The 19,710-nt window shown below is 45.0% G+C and overlaps 2 protein-coding genes across 2 annotated transcripts; one reads left to right on the forward strand and one right to left on the reverse strand.

Moving 5' to 3' along the window:
* Positions 1–2,649: 2,649 nt before the first annotated feature.
* GPX2 (glutathione peroxidase 2) lies at positions 2,650–9,776 on the forward strand. The gene is made up of 2 exons (XM_079986265.1): positions 2,650–2,924; positions 5,468–9,776. The coding sequence occupies exons 1-2, from the start codon at positions 2,703–2,705 to the stop codon at positions 5,816–5,818; spliced, it is 573 nt and encodes a 190-aa protein (XP_079842391.1). The 5' UTR covers positions 2,650–2,702; the 3' UTR covers positions 5,819–9,776.
* CHURC1 (churchill domain containing 1) lies at positions 9,233–16,188 on the reverse strand. The gene is made up of 4 exons (XM_079986251.1): positions 16,029–16,188; positions 14,499–14,634; positions 13,107–13,177; positions 9,233–10,497 (listed from the first exon to the last, which is right to left on the reverse strand). Exons 1-4 carry the CDS (start codon positions 16,065–16,067, stop codon positions 10,405–10,407), a joined length of 339 nt encoding a protein of 112 aa, XP_079842377.1. The 5' UTR covers positions 16,068–16,188; the 3' UTR covers positions 9,233–10,404.
* Between the last annotated feature and the right edge of the window lie 3,522 nt (positions 16,189–19,710).

Raw genomic sequence — 19,710 nt, forward strand, 5'->3', positions numbered from 1 at the left:
TAGTTTGTTTTCTAAGGTAAAGGGACCCCTGACCATTAGGTCCAGTCATGACTGACTCTGGGGTTGCAGCGCTCATCTCCCTTTACTGGCCGAGGGAGCCAGCATACAGCATGAGGGTCATGTGGCCAGCATAACTAAGCCACTTCTGGCGAACCAGAGCAGCGCACGGGAACGCTATTTACCTTCCCGCCGGAGCGGGACCTATTTATCTACTTGCACTTTGATGTGCTTTCGAACTGCTAGGTTGGCAGGAGCAGAGACCGAGCAACAAGACCTTACCCCGTCGCGGGGATTCGAACTGCCGACCTTCTGATCAGCAAGTCCTAGGCTCTGTGGTTTAACCCACAGCACCATCCACGTCCCACTTTGTTTTCTAGTATACCTAAAATCCTCTACAGGAGGCAGCGGAAGACTGGAGTGCCTGGAAGGTAAGATAAAACTTTATTCGCATTAGCCATTGGCCATAGCAACAGTAAAACATTACAGTATACGCAGAAAAGGAAGTTTGATATAAGAGCACAATTTAAAGTCCTGACTCAGCCGTCAGTTAGTGGCCCTTATTCTGATTGCCCCTGCCATGAACCTAGCAACCTTTGCTGTTATCTGCTCATTTTGATCTGATAGAAGAAAGGACATTGTGGCAGTGGTTGAGCGCCCTGGGATGGTTAGTACGAGTGGGGTGATGATCTTGTTCCTCAGGTCTTTGTAGAGAGCCGCTTTTCCGGGGCTACCATCTCCACAGGGGCAAAGACGTTTCTCAGGCGGGATCTTTTGGAATCGACCCTCAAGTACCACAGATGACAAAACCTCCAGTCTTACAAGTGTAAAAGCACGTCTGTATTTTGGGATAAGAAGTTTGTGCAGCTATGGAGCCAGAGAATCAAAATGGAGAGGTGGAAAATGAACGTACCAAGGGCAGAATTTCCTTATAGTGGCCAGGTTGTTCTGATGCTCGATAGCTTTTAGACATTGACCAATTAGACTGTTTGCTTTAGTAGGGCCCATAGTGAGTAGGTGTTATGGGGATAGGCCACAAGAGTGAAGTTTTTGATAAGCCAGGCACTTTTTTGGGAGTCTTGAAGTACTAGGGATAGTAAACTGGGGGGATTTGAGTTTAGGCGGAGCCAGAAGTTAAGAGTTCTTTGCCAAGTCCAGACACGACTAAACGACTAAACCACAACAACAAAATCCCCTGCTTACTAGGGGCTACCACCCCACATTTTGTTCAAAAAATTGCTTTGCAGAGGTAACTACCATAGAGTCGGCAACGTAGCAAGCCCCTGGGGTGGGTGGGCATGCCCTGCAGCTAGGCCGCCCAGGGCGGTGGGGCAAGCTGCCAGAACTGTGTCCCTTCCAGCGCCCTCCACCTGGAAGGGCCGCTGAGTAGGATGCAGTGTGCATGCGCCAGCCCACCACCGCCTGCGAAAACAGGCAGCTCTGATGCCCTGCAGTCACTCACAGTCGCCCTCCTGCTGGAGGGCAGCTGAGGTGGAGGTGGCAGGCGGATGCCAGCCCCACGCTGCTTTTTTACTCCCAGGAGAGACGCCATGGCTTGGGCACACTGAAGGCCCAGCCCCACTCCGGGTGCCAGTGCGTGCCAGTTGCATCCTTCTCAGCCGCCATTCGGAGACACAGCAGCTCAGCGCACTAAGAGCCCAGCCCCAGGCTGTGCTGCTTTTGGGAGCAGTTCACCGGGCTCTGGGGGGGTGCCTGGACTTGCGCTTCACCTTAGGATCTGGCATGCCACCCCCAATGTAAGTGCCACCTGGGATTCCCGCCCCCCTGCTCCCTAGTTATCAAAATTTTCAAAAGCGTCCATGGCTTGGCTTTTGAAAAATAGGAGGTCCTCAGTAATTAGCTAATTGGGAACTACTGCTCTTAATGCAGACACTACTCAAAACACACACACTACACCTCAGTGGACATGAAATGCTCATAGGCTGTTGGGGGCGGGGATGGAAAACTGGGAGAGAGATGGAGCGTCTGGAACCCAGAAGAGAAGCACTCCATGCAGCAACACTTTGTTGCAGATTCAACAGGAAACAATTCTCGGGCCCTGCTATAAATGGTTCAAAACAGCAGCAATTTCTTACAACACACCAATTTTTCACACCAATTCCGGCTCTGATATCGTACTGCAAATGTGCCTTCACTGGGCTCCACAGAGAAATTTGCAGGATGAACTTATGCAGTACTAAGCCTATATAGTTTTGCCCAGCCTAACTATTTCCTGACCTCTGTTAATGATCCCGAAGTGCTACTACAAAAGCAACAAACCGCTGCATTTTCAGTTCTTGCCCTCCCAGCCCAGGCTGCAATGCTAAGCACATTTCCAAGGGAATAAGTTCTACTGAGCACAGTGGGACTTACTCCCGAGGATCACACTGGCATTCTCCGAGTCAAGCTCCTTTGTCTTAAGCAACATGAATTATTGAGAGCTGGCCTAAGTATCACCGTGGCTTGGATATCCTTCCTCAGCTACATGCTTGCAATGGAACACACCGTGGCCTGACCTGCGCCTTTTGTTCCGAATCAGTAAAGAGCTGGATCGATAACAGGCAATGGCTCCACTTTCCGCCCATCCCGGCAGGACCCGGGTGCAGCCAATCGCATGAACCCACAGAGGAGCATTTTAAGCAAGTCACTGTATCTGCAAGGGGCTCACTGCTGTCCTGTTGCTGCTGCCCGTGGTCCTTGCAGCCATGACTCCCATAGCCAAATCTTTCTACGATCTCAACGCCACCGACCTCCAAGGGGAGAAGGTGGATTTCAACAACTTCAGAGGGAGGGTGGTCTTGATAGAAAATGTGGCCTCCCTCTGAGGCACAACGGTGAGGGATTACACCCAGATGAACCAGCTGCAGAGCAAATACCCTCGGCGGTTGGTTGTGCTGGGTTTCCCTTGCAACCAGTTTGGCTACCAGGTAAGTGACCTGGTTCATTCTCTCTTTGGCCAGCCTTTATTGGCAAAAGATGGCTCCATCTCTTAACAAAGTCAGACCATCTGGCTCAGTATTGTTGACACTGACTGGTGGCACGGCAGCAGTCCAAATCTTTAGACAGGTGTTTCCCAGCCCTACCTGGAGCTGCCGGGGATTGAACCTGGGACCTTTTGCATGCAAAACAGATGCTCTTCCGCCAAGCTACAGCTCCCCCATCAAGTAAGCCCATTCTCTTCAATACCCTATCATCATTCCTTTGTGGATCCTATGTACACTTGTTTGAGAAGTGAGGGATTGCAGCCCCTTTTAACTTAATGGGGCTTTGCTTCCACGCAGGAGGGTCAAGCTGCATGTGTATCGTGTAGGAGGGATAATTTTACTTATCCGAAAGACTCCTGGACTGTGACTTCTGAATAACTGTTCAATCCTGCAGGATTCTCAGGAGAAGAGAGAAGCAAAGTGCCAGGTGAATAAAATTCAAATACATTGTTCAGAAACAATTCAATTGCTATAAATTGACACTTATTCTGGCTCTTCTGTTAAGATGTAATTTAGCATATTTACGACCCTATAATATTGCCACTTTTAAAGGCATCACAAAGGCTCTCTTTGGAGCAAAAATGTAGAAATTTATAAGAGAATGTCTGTGTACACATCATACATTTAAAGCACATGACTTCTCCCAAAGAATCCTGAGAACTGTAGTTTGTTAAGGGTTTGGGGAAGTGTAGCTCTGCCAGAGGAAACTTTGGATCACTCCTTGATTCCAGAGAAAGCCATTATTATCTATGCCAGTTACATTGTTTTTACTATTCCTATTATTATTTCATTTATGACACTCCACCCACCCTACAGTCTCAGGGGGGGTGTTAAAAACAGTTTAAACTTAATATTACAAAAAATGCAATCATAAAAACTAATAAAAAGTAACAAAAGCTCATACAATTGCTTATGTTATATTTAGATTTCCAATCTTTCTGCATTATAAATATTAGAGGCCAATTTCTTTAAAAAAGGGGGGGGGGGGGAGATGCTTGATTCAAGAAGGTGTATACCACCCAAATATTGACTTATACTTTCTTCTGCTATCAACTTAGATACACTGATTTTTATTTTTACTTTAGCTTTTCAGTTTTTTTGAGCTGCTTCATTTTGGCATCTATTTTTTCACTAGGGATCAGTCAGGAGTTTAATTCAGTCACCATTTGTGATCCTGACACTACTTGCATCAGTTCCTGAGCTTGCCCTTAATCCATATGAAGATTTCTGTTGCCCATCATGCCAGGTGCCCAGAAAGGAAATTACTTGTCGCCACTTGTTTGTTCTGGGATAAACTTTGCTAGCAATAATGCATGGGCTTTGTGCTAGCACACTAAACACATGACTTTGTCCCTTTTACTGCAGGCAGCAGAGGAGATGGTAGAAGTAGCTCTCATCAGTCTAGGAGCCAGCTATGAGGATTTTGTAAGGATGTTTGCAGACATGGGTGCAATTTGCAACAGGACTGTTTGTCTCGCCAAGGCTGCTGCTACTTGAGTGTAAATCCCCCTGAACAATGAGTTCCTGCTGAGTAAACAGGCACAGGATTGTTCTATAAATTGTAAAGCGGCAGACAAACCTAAAATAGGTAGCCCTGACTAGAATGACAGAACTGAGAAAGACCTAAGGTCATTGCCAGTCCACACTCTCAAACTGTCTCTGTGCTGTCTCCAGCAGGCAGAGCCTTCCTCAGTGCCAAACACTGAACACAATGGACCTGAATATAAAACAAATGCCATTGGCCAGCCTACCCAAGGAGAAAATATTCTTGGCACTGAACCACAAATGCACCACAGTTATTTCCAGTTGTGGAAACCTAACACCCTAGAATAGAGATAACAAGTTATTTTTTCCCCGAGAGCCACAGTCACTCTTGGCCAATCATCTGGTGGCCTCATGCTGCAGACGGGCAACCCACTCCTCTCTCCCACATGCAACCCACACTCCTCACCACCCCAGATAGGATCCATATAAGAAGGTCTGAAAACAAAAGATGTGTTCATAAGACTTTTAAAAATAAAAAAACAAAGGTTCACTGCACGTAGCACTTGACAGAATCCAGCCAACTTTAGAGTCAGTATTCTACAATTCCAGAAAGACTTCTAGAGTCTAGCAGCGTCTGTGGGAGGGGGATACTGCAATATGCTAAAAGAACAGGAAAATCATCCCACTGGTCAAAATGAAGATGATTCGAAACCAATTATTGCTTATAAACACATATATGAAACTCTTGCCTTGAAAGCAATGAGAATCCTTGTTTCTCACATCTGTTCTAGGGAGCCAGCCCCAGAATGTTGTGCAATATCCTCTTGTACGAGCTTCAGCCCTTGCAAGGAAGACACTTTCACATAAGTCAAACTAGCCATGCATTTGAGCATAGCAGGAACCAAATCAAGATTGCATCCAAAGTACTCTGCTGGATAGACTGAGATTGACCTGTACAGGGTGTCCCAATGCTCATTGTGCTTCCCGCTTCTCTCCATCAGGAGAACTGCACGAATGAAGAGATCCTCAACAGCCTGAAGTATGTGCGGCCTGGGTCCGGATTCGAACCCAACTTTACCCTTTGCCAGAAATGCGAGGTGAACGGCAAGAACACCCACTCCGTCTTTGCCTACTTGAAGGACAAACTTCCTTACCCAGATGACAACCCTTCCTGTTTCATGATGGAACCCAAGTTCATCATTTGGAGCCCGGTGCACCGCCATGACATCTCCTGGAACTTTGAGAAGTTCCTGGTGGGGCCCGAAGGCGAGCCTTTCAAGCGCTACAGCCCCCGATTCCTCACCACCAACATCGAGCCCGACATCCAGCGCCTCCTGAAGCTTGCCAAATAAGAGGAGAACAAGCATCCCCAAGATTATTCCAGTGGAGACTGGTCCATTAGGGCAACCTCTGCCTGCCCTCACCTTATTTCTTACAAACACCCTGGGAGGTGGCTTCCTCCTCTTCCTTCTCAGTTTTGCTCTTGCAGAACTCAGAAGGAAGGAGGCAAAACTAGAGTTAGTGGGCTCTGTCTGTCATTGGACCTGGCCCCACTTACTGGCTCCACTTACTGTCCCCAATGGGCACCAGCCACCACTGGATTATTCTAAGTGTCTTGATGGAGCAAGGCAGGTCATAAGAATGGCTTGACGTTCACTGCGCTGTGATCATGGGTGTCTCCTCCCTGCCCACCTGTAGAAAAAAACCCCACGCCCCAACTCCCTCACCTTCTTTCTGAGTGTATCAGGTGCTTCCTCCTAGCTCCTGACAGAGCCAACATCAGACTTTTACTGAGTGACGGTGCCCTCCTAAAGCTCAACGGAGGGGGCCCGAAAGGTGTAAAGGTGCTGATCCCCTGGCCCTTTCTTGCTGGGCACTCCTTGTTTCATGAATCCAATAAATGAGTTGACGAATCCCACCTTGTTTTCTTATCACACACCTTTAAAATGGTTGCTTTTGCTTCCTAGGCTGAAAAAGCCAAAAACCTCGTCTGTTTCCCATTTCTGGCCTTTGATGTCCTTTTTATTCCCATTTCCCATAAATCGTGGCATTAAACAAAGCAGTATGTGTACAAGACCAGGCCGAATCACCGGGGGCCGTTTATTAGCTTAATATTTCTGTCCTTCCACATCCCCCAAAGGCGCCAACCATTCAACGAGGCTTGAAAAATGACCCTAAACTCTGCTAGGTAAAAGCATTCCCTGCTACAATTCATTCCCCCCGTGAAAGTATAGACTTAACAAATATGACTTGCAGTATTCTATCAGGCCCCTTTGTCTTAAGATATTGGGACTATACCTAGTTAGAAAATTTACATGCTGCCCCAGCTCCATGCAGGAAGTATTAAAATGCCCAGCTTTGTTAACACGTATTGCTAGTGCAGCGCAAATAAATTGGGCTTTGCTACTAAGCAAAGTAAATCATAATACCAGTTGCTGGAAACCGCAGGAGAGGAGAGTACTCTGGTGCTCAGCTCCTGCTTAGGGGCTTTCCATAAGCATCTGGTTGGCACTGTGAGATCAGAAGGCTAGACTCAATCCAGAAAGCTCTTCTTATGTTCTGATACTCAATGCAAGTGGAAGAAGCTCTTCCTAATCCAGAGAAAAATCAGGCAATTAAGATTCTAATTTTATGGAATCTACTACCTCCACTTCTGATTATATCGCTTTCAGCGGCACCAAAACTCCTGCTTCTGCTTTTGTCTTGCCAGCTGAACTCAGGTGAGCCATTTATGTCGCTATTTTTCTTTATATGCTTTTCCTGCTCACATCCAACTCATTGGAACCTGCTCTACTCTTTACCATACTCTTCTGCACATCTCAGGAAACACCCAGAAGCCTCTTCTATCTCATAAAAGAATTTATATCATAGTTTACTCTTTGTTTAACCTAGGGCAAATAAAATGCAAAATGCCCCAATCTGGGATTTAGGTTTGAGGGGCATGCACCTGGCACCCACTGCAGAAAAGCTGACCTGGTCTCATGAATTCTGCAGGCAGATGAAATGTCTGCAGTTCTGTTTATCATTCCTCCTCCACCACCACCCGCTTTTATCTGACAGTGGCAGACTGCAGCACTCCCCGTCGCTGGCACTCTGTCCAACCAGCCAGGGAGAGCTGGCCACAAAGGTAAAGCAGAATTGTGGGGTGCCAAATGACAGTTTTTGAACTGTCAAGGTGAATGAGAGGGCATGAAGCAGGTGCAAAAGGAGACGTCTGAGTTAGGAAATGGTAAACCTGAGTATGTCTTGACAAAATGCCTTTTGCTTAAGGGAGGCTAGTCTGATGTATGCCAGAGATGCACAGGAGATTTAATTGCTGAGATTCATTATGATCATTTTAAATGATAATCCCCTGCACCTGGGCTTGCCACATCAAACTACATTCCCAGTCTCTATATGCATGCCCCGCTTATTCAGTAAACTTCTCTTAAAGATCATGGGGAGCCTAATGCAGCTCCAGCGGCTGTCCTTTCACCCTCACAAAGAGACACATTAGCAAAGTTTTGACTAAAGAGAGCAGAAAGAATGATAGAACAAAGTAGAGATGCTCCCCCCCCCCGTCACGATACAGCTTTCTGCAGGTATCTTAATATGCTGTATGGAACAAGGCCAGCTTTTGCAAACTGGGTCAGCTGTACAATGCGATGTGACTTCCATTCAAAGCAAGGCCTGCTCTTAACGGGAGTCACATTGCCAGATGGATGAAGAGGGAGATTCAACACTCGCCATGTACTGCCGCTGTCCACCTGTATGACCCTGGGAGAGTCTACGCTCTTCAGGTATTGTAGAACCATAAAAAGCAATAATAAAAGCATGCTGTGGACCACAAAGAAAGGATGGGCGTTTTGCACATCAACACAGCCCCTGTTATTTGCAGGGTCATTATTTCCAATGCATCCCTTATGCTGTTAATTGAATGAGGTGGCTGCTGTAGTTTTCTTCATGCACTTCAGAATATCAAGGCCTGTTTACTGTATTTACAGCACCGTATTTTATGGCAAGTCCTTCAGCAGGAATGAGGAGACTGGGATCAGCCGCTACCACATTTTTGACTGGCTGCAATACAAAGACTTTCCTCTGAAGTGCTTAAAGTGCAAGAGGAAAGAAACACAGACATCTAATGAGTCAGGTCCTGTTAGACCCCTCCCCCCTTTTAGTCTAAAATATAAATAAATCTATGAAGCTCATTACAGACTCCATTTAGTCAGGCCTTCCAGGAATTAAAATCAATACAGGTCCAAGAAACAAACACTAAGTGGGAAGAACAGAGGGTTTCCTTCAGAGCAAGGAGAGCAATGTGCAATTCTGCTAAAGGAAGTGCTGGCTAGTGTAACACTTTATTTAAAAAATGGGACAGATTTTTTTAAAAGTTGCACTTGCAGGAGCCAGCACAAGAAGTCCTGCTAGCGCAACAAGGCTTCTACACCTCCCTTCGCCAAAATCAGCACTGTGAGGTTGGGAGAACCACCAGAACAGTACACAGGGAAAGAAGAGAGGGGATTGTTTGATCTGGCAAGCAAAAAATGCTTGTGCTGATGGGATAATCCTAATAGCACAAGGTTCAATCCCATGCAATGGGTGCAGCCCAGGCTCATTTGCCTCATTTATTTCAATAGGACAGAAGCATAAGCTGTACTGCACCTACTATGCTGTCCAACAAGATGGCTAAAATATGCTTTATTTTCGCCATGAAGCTTGTCAGTGTACCCTTGCGATTTTCTAGTGGGTCCGGTTAGCCATTTAGGAAAGAAATAGTTCCAACACCATGGGTTTAAAGAAAGCTTTAATTCCAAATGCAAGAACTGTCTTGCTGGATCACACCAAAGACCCATCTCATCAAGCACTAGCAGCCTTTGTCCCCAGAGTTGCTTGCTTTGAAATCAGTGGTTAAAATCAGCAGAGTTTTGAAAGGCTCAGTCCACTATCGTAATTCAAAGTGGCATCCAACAGTTTTCAAACATAGACAAAAACCTGCTCCTTGATCTCAAAAACCACCATGCAAAATTTGGTTTTGCTATCTTCGATGTCAAAACGCATAGCGAACAAAACTACTGTCCAAAATATATAGTACAGTACACTTCCAAAATGGGCGATCCAGAGGCTGATACTCAAGAATTATCAGAAGCAGTGGCTGAAAAGTTACAGCACTTGGCTTTGTTCCTGAAGGGCAACTTCACATTTTACTCAGCCTCACACCAGATCCTCCCCACTCCCCGCCTAATTTCACAACCCAACCAAAGCCAGGTAGAACTAGACAAGGACCACAGGCTGGTACTGACTTAGGACAGAACTGTAATTGTTAAACTAAAACACTAACACCTTTCAAGTGTTAAGTGTGGGGAACCTTTGGCCCGCCAGATGTTGCTGAGCTACAACTCCCATCAGCCCCATCTAGCATGGCCAATGGCCAGAGATAATGGGAGTTGTAGTACAGCAACATCAGAAAGGCCAAAGGAACCCAACACCTCCCATACTTGAGCCAATTCACTAAATATGTAACACTGATAAAGACTTTTCCTGACACTGAAAAGGAAATAATCTGGGCAGTCCTTGCCCAGCAACTTTCCTTCCTGCTGAGGATTAATTTCTATTATCTCTCAGATGCTGTTATCATTTCTGCATGAAGCCAACTGCAGAACAACCCCTCTCAGAATTATTATTTTTGTTTCTCCTACCAAAGCCAGCTGACAATGGGTCCTAAAAATCAGGCCCTAAAGCCAGCACAGAGGAAACGGGCTTCTTTATCACCTACTAGTTTAGGAAGCAGTATGTACCTTTAGTGGAGAGGAGGTAAGCAGCTTGTAACTTAAAAACATGGAGGAGGGTTCTATCACTTGACTCTGCATGGACTGAACAGGACCCCCCCCCAAAAAAAATCCATGTTTCATAACTTGCTGTTACAAAATTAACATGATACAATCGGCTAAAAACAAGAGGCTCAGAACAATGGAGTCATCAGATGAGGATCGTCTGGCAAGACACTGATAGAATCTTCTGCCCTGCCACAGAGCATGCACAGCATGGTGTATTCCTAGAACAAGAGACAAAACATACTTACGTTGGGAGAGTGAGAGAAAACACTTGCTGCCCATAACGTGGGCCAGGCCACATCAGGCTAATCTAGCATCTACCTAGTTGAAAACTACAATGGAAAGTCTCCAGGTCATCAAAATTGCTGCTGTTTTACAAACCAAGACCTTTAATGTGCAGTTTGCCATGTCACATCATATTGAAGCCATGTTTGTTAGAACTTGCTTCTACATGAGCCAATACATCTTTTTCTTTTTTATTGTGAGGACATGCCTGTACAATTCCAGCTGCTTAGAACCGGCGCAACACTATTAAAATGAAATGAAGTACTGGGGGTAGACTTTAGCATCAGAAAAACTTCAGATCTCATTTTTTAAAAAACCTGTTTTCTTCTCCTTATGGTCACAAATACAATCTTTAAAATTTGCAGGCAATGCCAGAATAGGGGGAGAGTAGACAAAAAAGCAGGCTTCTATATTTCCCTGTCCCTTCTCAGAATTATACCAGAGACCCAAGTATACAAAAAAGCAAGTACCGTATTTTTTGCTCTATAAGACGCACCTTTTACCTCCTAAAAAGGGGACATGTGAGTGCGTCTTATGGAGCGAAGGGCACTGCGCAGAGAGGGAGAACTGCGAAGCGCCCCTTCAGTGACGCGCCTGACCTGCAAAGCGGGAAGAGGAACAGAAGGGGTTCCTTCTGTTCCTCCTCCTGCTTCGCTGAAGGGGCACTGCGCAGAGAGGGAGAACTGTGCAGCGCCCCTTTAGCGACGCACCTGTCCTGCAAAGCCGGAGGAAAAACAGAAGGGGCTCCTTCTGTTCCTCCTCCAGCTTCGCTGAAAGGGCGCTGCACAGAGAGGGAGAGCTACGCAGCGCCCCTTCAGCGAAGCGCCTCTCCTGGCTTCTGCCTTAGCCGTGCGCAGCCTCTTCGGGCAGGTGGAGCCTTCATCCTGCTGCCGAGGAGAGGCTTGGCGCGGCTATCCCAGAAGCCAGAACAGCCAGAGGCTATCCCAGAAGCCAGATCCCTCTTGTTGTTCTGGCTTCTGGGATTCAGAATTTTTTTTTTTCTTGTTTTCCTCCTCCAAAATCTAGGTGCGCCTTATGGTCTGGTGCGTCTTATAGAGCAAAAAAATACGGTATATGCATATTTGCTTAACTGTTGCAAGAACTAGAGTGCAGAATTCAACAGTTCTTGACCCACAGTTCTACTATTTGTTTTTTAACCATGGAGAGCATATAGACATGGCAATGCAGAATAACTGCGGAAACTGAACACAAGACTTTTCACTTAAAGCAAGGAGCCACAATGGAAGCTCCTTATGGGTCCCACCAGATCTTCCAAGACTCTTTACAATCAGTGCTCTTTAATCTGCATCCTCCCCACTATGCCCACCCTTACCACTTCTGATCATATCTTTTTATCATCTACTTTTGGTGACTGCATTTAATAAAAAGAGAGAAATATGCCTATGTGAGAGGATTTTATTATAATGGAAACTGTGGTGGCTCTCACATGTACGGGTAGCGACCCAGGAGTACTACTGGGTTGTGTAACCATCCAGTTGAAAATTTAATAAGCACTACCAGTTGTGCATGAGTCATAAGGACTAATGAATTATCTGAGAGAATGTTAACAAAGATCCAGTATCCGCCCAGCAGAGGGAGACAGAGATACAACATTGTGTTCGGTCTGGGAAGTTGCACTCAGGAACCTACAGCTCAGAAGTTGACCAACTCTTCTAAAGCCTGGCTTTCAGTGTGGGTGAGTGGGTGCAGAGTGGGCCTGGGCCAGCACAGGAAAAAAACCTTCTACTTTACCCCCTTGCTTTTCTTTCAACTGGTTGAGGGTTAGAAATTTGCATGTCTGCATATATATAATGAAAGCAGAGATTCTAAAAAGCAACAGTCTGTATTAGATGCTAAATACTGCTATGCACTTCATGCAGAATGTAAGCAATTATGCCATCTGCCATCGGCACACATTTTGAAAACACATTGTTTACATAAGCAAACAAAAGACAAAAAGGGGAAAATACAGCTATAAGAGGGGACGTGGACAGCGACAGCAATAGCACTTATCACCACTGAACATGATGTAAAACATTAAGAGCTATCTTTATATCAGAGGCTATCAGCAAAGCAACATCCACCCCCCATGCAAAACATAACTGACAAAGAAGTTTGGTAATATCTGTTGGATAGTCTGCCATTTGATATGGACCTCATAGTGCCTTGACATATTTCCCAAATGAAAGACTGTTAAAACCCACACAGAGAGAATGAATAACTGTAAGCAGTGTAGCAGCTGCAACATATTTTGCAGCTAGTACAACCCAGAAGCATATCAGGCAAATCACACATGGTCTTTAGATCCCCCCCCCCCCAAAAAAAAAGAGATGGAAATTTTATATTACAACTATACACAACACAATTCTGTGCTTATGTATTCAAAATACATCCTGGCATGTTCAATGAGGCATACTCCCAGATATGTACGCACAGGACTGCAACCTTGGATCCCAATACTTCTTGCATCTTAGTGACACAGAAGCTTAACACAAAAACAAGCAAACAAGTTACAGGAGACTAATGAATGTCACAAGCGTTTTACCTGGTAATCGTCCACTACACTGAAAGTATATTCGTGCCTGGCTATCACATGGTGACAGTTCTTACATACATCTGAAAGGAAAACCAATAGATTTAGAAAAGATCCATTAGCCTGGATAGCAGGACCACTTAGGCCCCAATCATGCTCATGCTCTGAATCAATCCCTTGTTTCAAAAAGATATTCAACCAGTTAGACAGGAATCCAAAGGAAGACATTTGTTAGGCCCACCACACACATAAGCATGTGGGGGTGCACATCCATTATTTATGCTTTCTCATACTATGTTCACTTTGCTTTTTCTATCACTACCACTGTTCAAACTGACAGGAGAGAAGCTGCACATATGTAGCTACTATAACAACGCCCATCCAGCTAGAAACAGCCATTGTAGCAGCAGAAGCTACGAAAAAGGGGAGTAGGAACAGCAGAGGTGTACAGAGAAGTTGGAGGGGGAAGCAGCGCAGTTCGACACTTGGTTGCTCATTTAAAATTGTTTGAATAGCCAAGTGGCAAAATCCAGGAAGATACATCCAATCTTAGAATGATGTTCCAAAAGAACAAGTTTTTTTTCACTGCCACAGCTGCTGAACACGGTTGCTTTTTACAGCCTTCGCATTTAGGTAATTAATCTAATCGCAACTTAAATCTTTCACTCACATCACAATTTTATGACAAATTTATTTAGAAAATTTTACATCTCTACATGACTTGAAGATGGCTGATTTGGTTTCTAAAGAGTGGCACTAGCCAGGTAACACAAGAAAAATAGTGGTTCATTCAGTCAATCATCACCAAAAGTTGCATGCATTACATTTCCAAGCAATTTCACTGAAGGGAGGGGGGGAGTTATTGGGTTGTTGTTATTTTTATTTTTATTATGTATTTTGTGGTTTTATATTTTGATTTTTATTCTGTGAATCATCCTAAGACATGTGAGTATAGGGCAGTATATAAATTCAATAAAGAAATAAAATAAATAAGGAGCTTCCAAGCATGATGAAAGAGATGGGGATAGAAACCATTCTTGGAAGCTATAGGAAATAAATAAGAGGAGGGCTGGTAGCCAGAATGGCACTGCAAGAGACAGATTTCCCCAAGAGCCAGATAGAAAGAAATGGGAACATCGGTTTTCTTTCAGCAGCAGCCACAATTCCGAGAGAATCTGGTCATGTAGTTACGCTTACAACTGAAAATGACTACCTCCATCAGCTGCAAAAAGTATCCTGGAGAGCACCATGTCACAGTGGATCACTACCACCTATTTGAAAATGTAACCATCATAAAAAGTGCTTCTTCTGAACATATTCAGCTTTCAACACACAGGCTTCTGGGAATGAGCCTCTTAAGCCCTGAGCACGTCTGTACAGTTGGTAAAAGTTCAGCCTCCTTACGATCATAAGTGATAATTTCCTCTCCATCATCATCTTCTGCTACTTTGTTTGTTATCAACACGAAATCCTTTTTTTTACATTCAATGCAACCCACGTAGTTCATCAAATAGGACCCGTTCTCCAAGCAGGTGTTACCCTAAGGCATTCAGAAGAACAAAATTATTATTGTGAAACCAATGCTCTCTTCTTATAAAATTTAATTTTCAAATTATGCAATACATGGGAGTTCTGCAACTAGAACAAAATGCTTTTTTCTTTTTAAAAATTCAGCAATGGGGTTTTTTTTATTCAGGGCTACACAGATTTCCATACAGAGCTATTAGCAATGAAGGTGGAAACTTAACAGACACAATTTATATACTAGGTGTAAAATCTAGTTTTGCTCTAACAGAGGATGTAAAAGTTGTTAATAGCATGACTGGGCCTCTCCAGTTCTAGTTTTAGGCTAACCACAAACATTTAGTGGTCTCAGGTCTCAGGCAAGCCACCGTTTTTCAGTGCCAATGCCTGTCTGTTTCCCTTCAGCATCCACATAGACCATATGGGGCTAGTAATACTGAATTACTTTACACACATATTCTCAATTATCCTAACATAATATATGCAAATATATTCATAGAGTATAACCTAAATAAGGTTACCAGACGTCCCCGTTTCCCAGGGACAGTCTCCGGATTTACAAATCACTCCCCTGACAAAATCCATCTATTTAGTAGGAAGTTGAAAAGTGTCCTCGGATTCATTGAAAAAAATCTGGTAACCTTAACCTAAAACCACTCTGTCACCTGTAAACCGCAACTCTATAGACACTTACGGAGTTCAGCAGTGAGGCTTTTCTGGGATTTCAAATGTTCTAAACCAGGCTCTCTCAAACTGGCACTCTCCAGACATTTTGGACTACAATTTCCATCATCCATGACCACTGGCCCTGTGGCTGGGGTGATGGGACATGGCTGGATAGGCTAACCTAGGGTTGTACCCTTCCTGCAGGAAACTGGGGTGCAGCCATCATTCAGTATTCTGCACGAATATGGTTAGTCATTCTCAACGCAGTTCCATCCACCTACTCTGAATCTGACTTTCCGCAGCTGCCTGGGGCATGGGATGTCCCAATTAAAAGCGAACAAATCATTACCAAGGTGAAGACACTGGGTGGGAACAGTGCAGCACTGAGGAGGGGGGCGCGGAACAGGCCTTACTTTGTAAGTAGTAGAGGTTATGACTGTCGGCTGCAAGTCACACCTTTTGACCTGGAAGCCCCTGCTAAACCCCCGTGTGCGAGAGCGGACTGTAGCTGCCCAGATCTAATGGAGCAGCACTTCCGACGGGCCCAGAGACGAGGCCCGCCTTATATTAAGCCAATATAGGAAGAAACGGGACACCCGGTGGCTTCATGGCAGCCTATAGAGTGGCGGGTGCCAAGCTGATCTGGAGCAAGCTGGGGGCGGGTCATTCTCGTGAACCTGCGGAGAGAGGCGCCATTAAGGAGAGGGCGCCTGCTGCCCGCCCCTGCCTCCGCCCGCCCCTTACCCGCGACGGGTACTCGGTCTTCACGCAGCCCCCGCACATGTCGCCTCTGCAGCTGCTTCCTGGTTCTGCGCGTCCCCTGACGTCACACTCCACGCGAGAGACAAGAAGGAAACAAACGAGACTTCCTCGACCCGACTCCGAGCGTTCCTCTCTGTACAGGGCGCCTTGGAAGGGGGAGTCTGGGCTGTGGGCGGGGAGGCGGGGTTTGCAGGTACGCGGAGCTGAGGAGGAGATGAGGTCATCTTTCGGGCGCGGAACGTTCTGCGGTGCCTAGCGGCGGTGCGAAGGTGGCGTCTTAACAGCAGACCCAGATAGATAGATAGATAGATAGATAGATAGATAGATAGATAGATAGATAGATAGATTTTTTTCCCATGCGCCGCTCAGCCTTTTTGCGAACTATGTTTTCTTTACTACGCGCTCCTAACTCGAGAAAAATATATACAGTGGTACCTCAGGTTAAGTACTTAATTCGTTCTGGAGGTCCGTACTTAACCTGAAACTGTTCTTAACCTGAAGCACCACTTTAGCTAATGGAGCCTCCTGCTGCTGCCGCGCCACCGGAGCACGATTTCTGTTCTCATCCTGAAGCAAAGTTCTTAACCTGAAGCACTGTTTCTGGGTTAGCAGAGTCTGTAACCTGAAGCGTATGTAACCCGAGGTACCACTGTCTAATGGAGCTTAAATGGGATCTGTATGTACTGCTGCAGATAAAATAACTCACTCGCCCAAGGGTTACGTATTTCTGATAGGTAACCACGGCGCGCGCCTCAGTGTTTTCCTTCTGTGAAAAGGGATCTGGAGGAGGCTTTCAGTCACAAAAATGACATCAACAAATGGCAACATCTAGATAACTAACATCCCACGGCGGGTCTGTTGCTGATACGTTTAAGTCACCATGTCTTTTAAAAAAAAAAAAGGCTTCAGAAAGTTGGCTCCAGTCCAGCACTAAACTGCTGAACCAGAATGTATCAGTTCATTCATTCTATCCAGTTCAGACTTAACACGGACTCTGAGACAGCAATCCTATGCATTTACCTCAGAAAAAGTCCCACTGAACTCTGTGATGAATAGAAGATGATAGTTTTGTGATTCCCCCACGCCAAAGGATACAGTACAACAGGGGTAGCCAACATAGTGCTCTTCAGATGTTGTTGAGACTACAGTTTCCATCATCCCTGACCACTGGCTGTGATGGTCAGGGCTAGTGGGAATGGGAGTCCAACATAATCTGGTGTGTACCATGTTGACTAACACTGCAGTACCATATGCAGTGTGGTCCCTATATAATATACACAACCAGCAATAAGACCCACAAAACATGTAAATATACAGTGGTACCTCGGGTTAAGAACTTAATTCGTTCTGGAGGTCTGTTCTTAACCTGAAACTGTTCTTAACCTGAGGTACCACTTTAGCTAATGGGGCCTCCTGCTGCTGCCTCACGATTTCTGTTCTCATCCTGAAGCAAAGTTCTTAACCCGAGGTACTATTTCTGGGTTAGCGAAGTCTGTAACCTGAAGCATCTGTAACCTGAAGGGTCTGTAACCTGAGGTACCACTGTACTTCAAAGAGCAAGCACATAAAAACAGGACAAATGGATAACAATACTTTGAGACTGTGCCAGTGACACTACACATAGCCTATTCATTCACAGGGGTGGTGGAAACATGCCCCCAGCACACACCCCAGTATCACAACACACAAGATGGTGTGATGCCAAAGTACCCCACTTTATCAACCCTGGTGCACAGCCTTCAATGACCCTACAACTGCCAGTCCCCAGGCATTCCTACACACGGGTTCAAATCCCATTAACACTCCTCACATGGCCACTGTTTTGCAAGCAAACCACAAAGAGGATATAGAAGAAGGTGTACAAAACAGCATCCACAGAGATTCCTGGATGGGATGCCTGCAAAGAGACCTCCCGGGGACAAGTATTCAAGTCCCACACAGGAAGCAAAGCACTCTTTGACAAGCAGCCAATGGGAGAATCCAGGATACACAATGGCAGCCGCAGCTGTGGGGTTTGCTCCATAGGATAGGCCAGGAGTGGCTAACCTATGGTCCACAAGCTGTATCTGTCGTCCCCCCCCCCAAAAAAAAAACCCACCCCAACTATGTACACCATACATTTATAACTGGGTCAATGTGGCCCTGGCTCAGAAAAGGATAAAGAACAGATCTGGGAAGTAGGAGATAAAAGTTTGATCCTGACCAGAAGAATATGGGTAACATGCTCCCATTACCCTCTTCCACAGCCTCTTATACAATGTGATGCCAAGGCAAAAGAAGGGGCGCTCCCAGCACTCCAACTCATCATACTGCAAGCATCAAAGGCTAGCTCCCTAACTCTCCAACCACTGTAATCAGACACGTTATGAGGCATTTGTCTCCATGCACACTCCCAATACCCAAGCAACATTACCAGGCTCAGAGGAGATTCAGGAGAATCCATGGTCTGGTAGCCTGCTTATCTTTTACATACTTTCTATTTATCATATTTTTACCTCAACTTTTAGACAATTATTGTCTCTCAAATTGGTTTTTATTAATTTAAAAGAGAAAGCTAGAGAATGTCCCTGTCATCAGGCTTACAAACTAAAGTCACTTCCAAATTATATATTTATTGAGCATTCATCTGGACTTATTTAGGGGTAGATTGGATTTATTGATAAATCATTCCAATTTATTTATGGGAACTTAATATGAGGTTGCATCAAGCAAATGTTATCCCACATAAAATTACCTCATGAGCCAAATTGGGACTTTTGGTGGGCCAAGTTTAACCCTGGGCTGGAGGTTCCCACCCCTGTGGTGGACCTACTGCACAGGTCTTACTTCCAGGGAAACATAATCCAGGCATAATAAAATTCAACACCTGCCTCTGTTAGCTTTTCAGGTTTGTATTACAAAATGTCTTCATAAATACCAATACTGAAAAAAAATGAAGGTGGTTAACTTTGTGCTCTTCTTCTGAAAACCTACTATCTTATTCCCAGTTCCCCCCACCCCTGCTTTTAATTACCTTTCTCCCACACATTGTTTGAGTGTTAGTTTAAGTGGAGTTTCCTGGAGCAATTGCAGTGCTTCAGCCAGAGCTGTTGTCTGCTGATGAGTTTCACAGAGTTTGGCTAATAGACATTCACTGCCAGATGTTAATTAAGCAAAAACAAGTCAAGCAAATAAAAATGCTGAGATTTTAGGCTTCCAAATGCTTGGGTTTGAGGTTGGTTGGTCACAGTAGTTATTTCTTAGGGGCAATTCTATCCTGTAGCTCACATTAAATTATTTTGATAATTATGTAGTAGCTCATTTGTTTTCCTGAAGGATTTGCTATCCTTCAGAATAATGCAAGTGACATGATAGAACAGAACAAGGCAGTCTAACATTCCCATCAGCACTGGGGCCCAGTTGTCAGATGTGCAACATATTGTGGACTAATCTGGTGGACATAGGCTCTCTGCGCGTCACCTAAATTTTGAGGCTTTTATCTTCCACATCCACACCTCTTAAAATGGAAGGAAAGTATGCACTAATGCTAATCCATTTCAAGTTGTGAACTGGTCCCAAAACTGTGAGGATGGGGGGCGGGCAGGGAGAGATGGCAAGACACTCTAGATTCCTGCAGTTAGATCTTGAATGCATGGATTCCTGTTCACATTCAAGTTAAATCAAA

The sequence above is a fragment of the Podarcis cretensis genome (assembly GCF_951804945.1).
Source record: "Podarcis cretensis genome assembly, chromosome: 1".
Lineage (NCBI taxonomy): Eukaryota > Metazoa > Chordata > Lepidosauria > Squamata > Lacertidae > Podarcis > Podarcis cretensis.

Excerpts from the sequence above, each read along its gene's own strand:
- CHURC1 (XM_079986251.1), bottom strand. The coding sequence starts at position 16,067 with ATGTGCGGGGGCTGCGTGAAGACCGAGTACCCGTCGCGG. Across the intron at positions 14,635-16,028 it reads AGACCGAGTACCCGTCGCGG|GGTAACACCTGCTTGGAGAA; the intron begins GTAAGGGGCGGG and ends TGAATGCCTTAG. Across the intron at positions 10,498-13,106 it reads GTGTAGTGGACGATTACCAG|GAATACACCATGCTGTGCAT; the intron begins GTAAAACGCTTG and ends CTCTTGTTCTAG.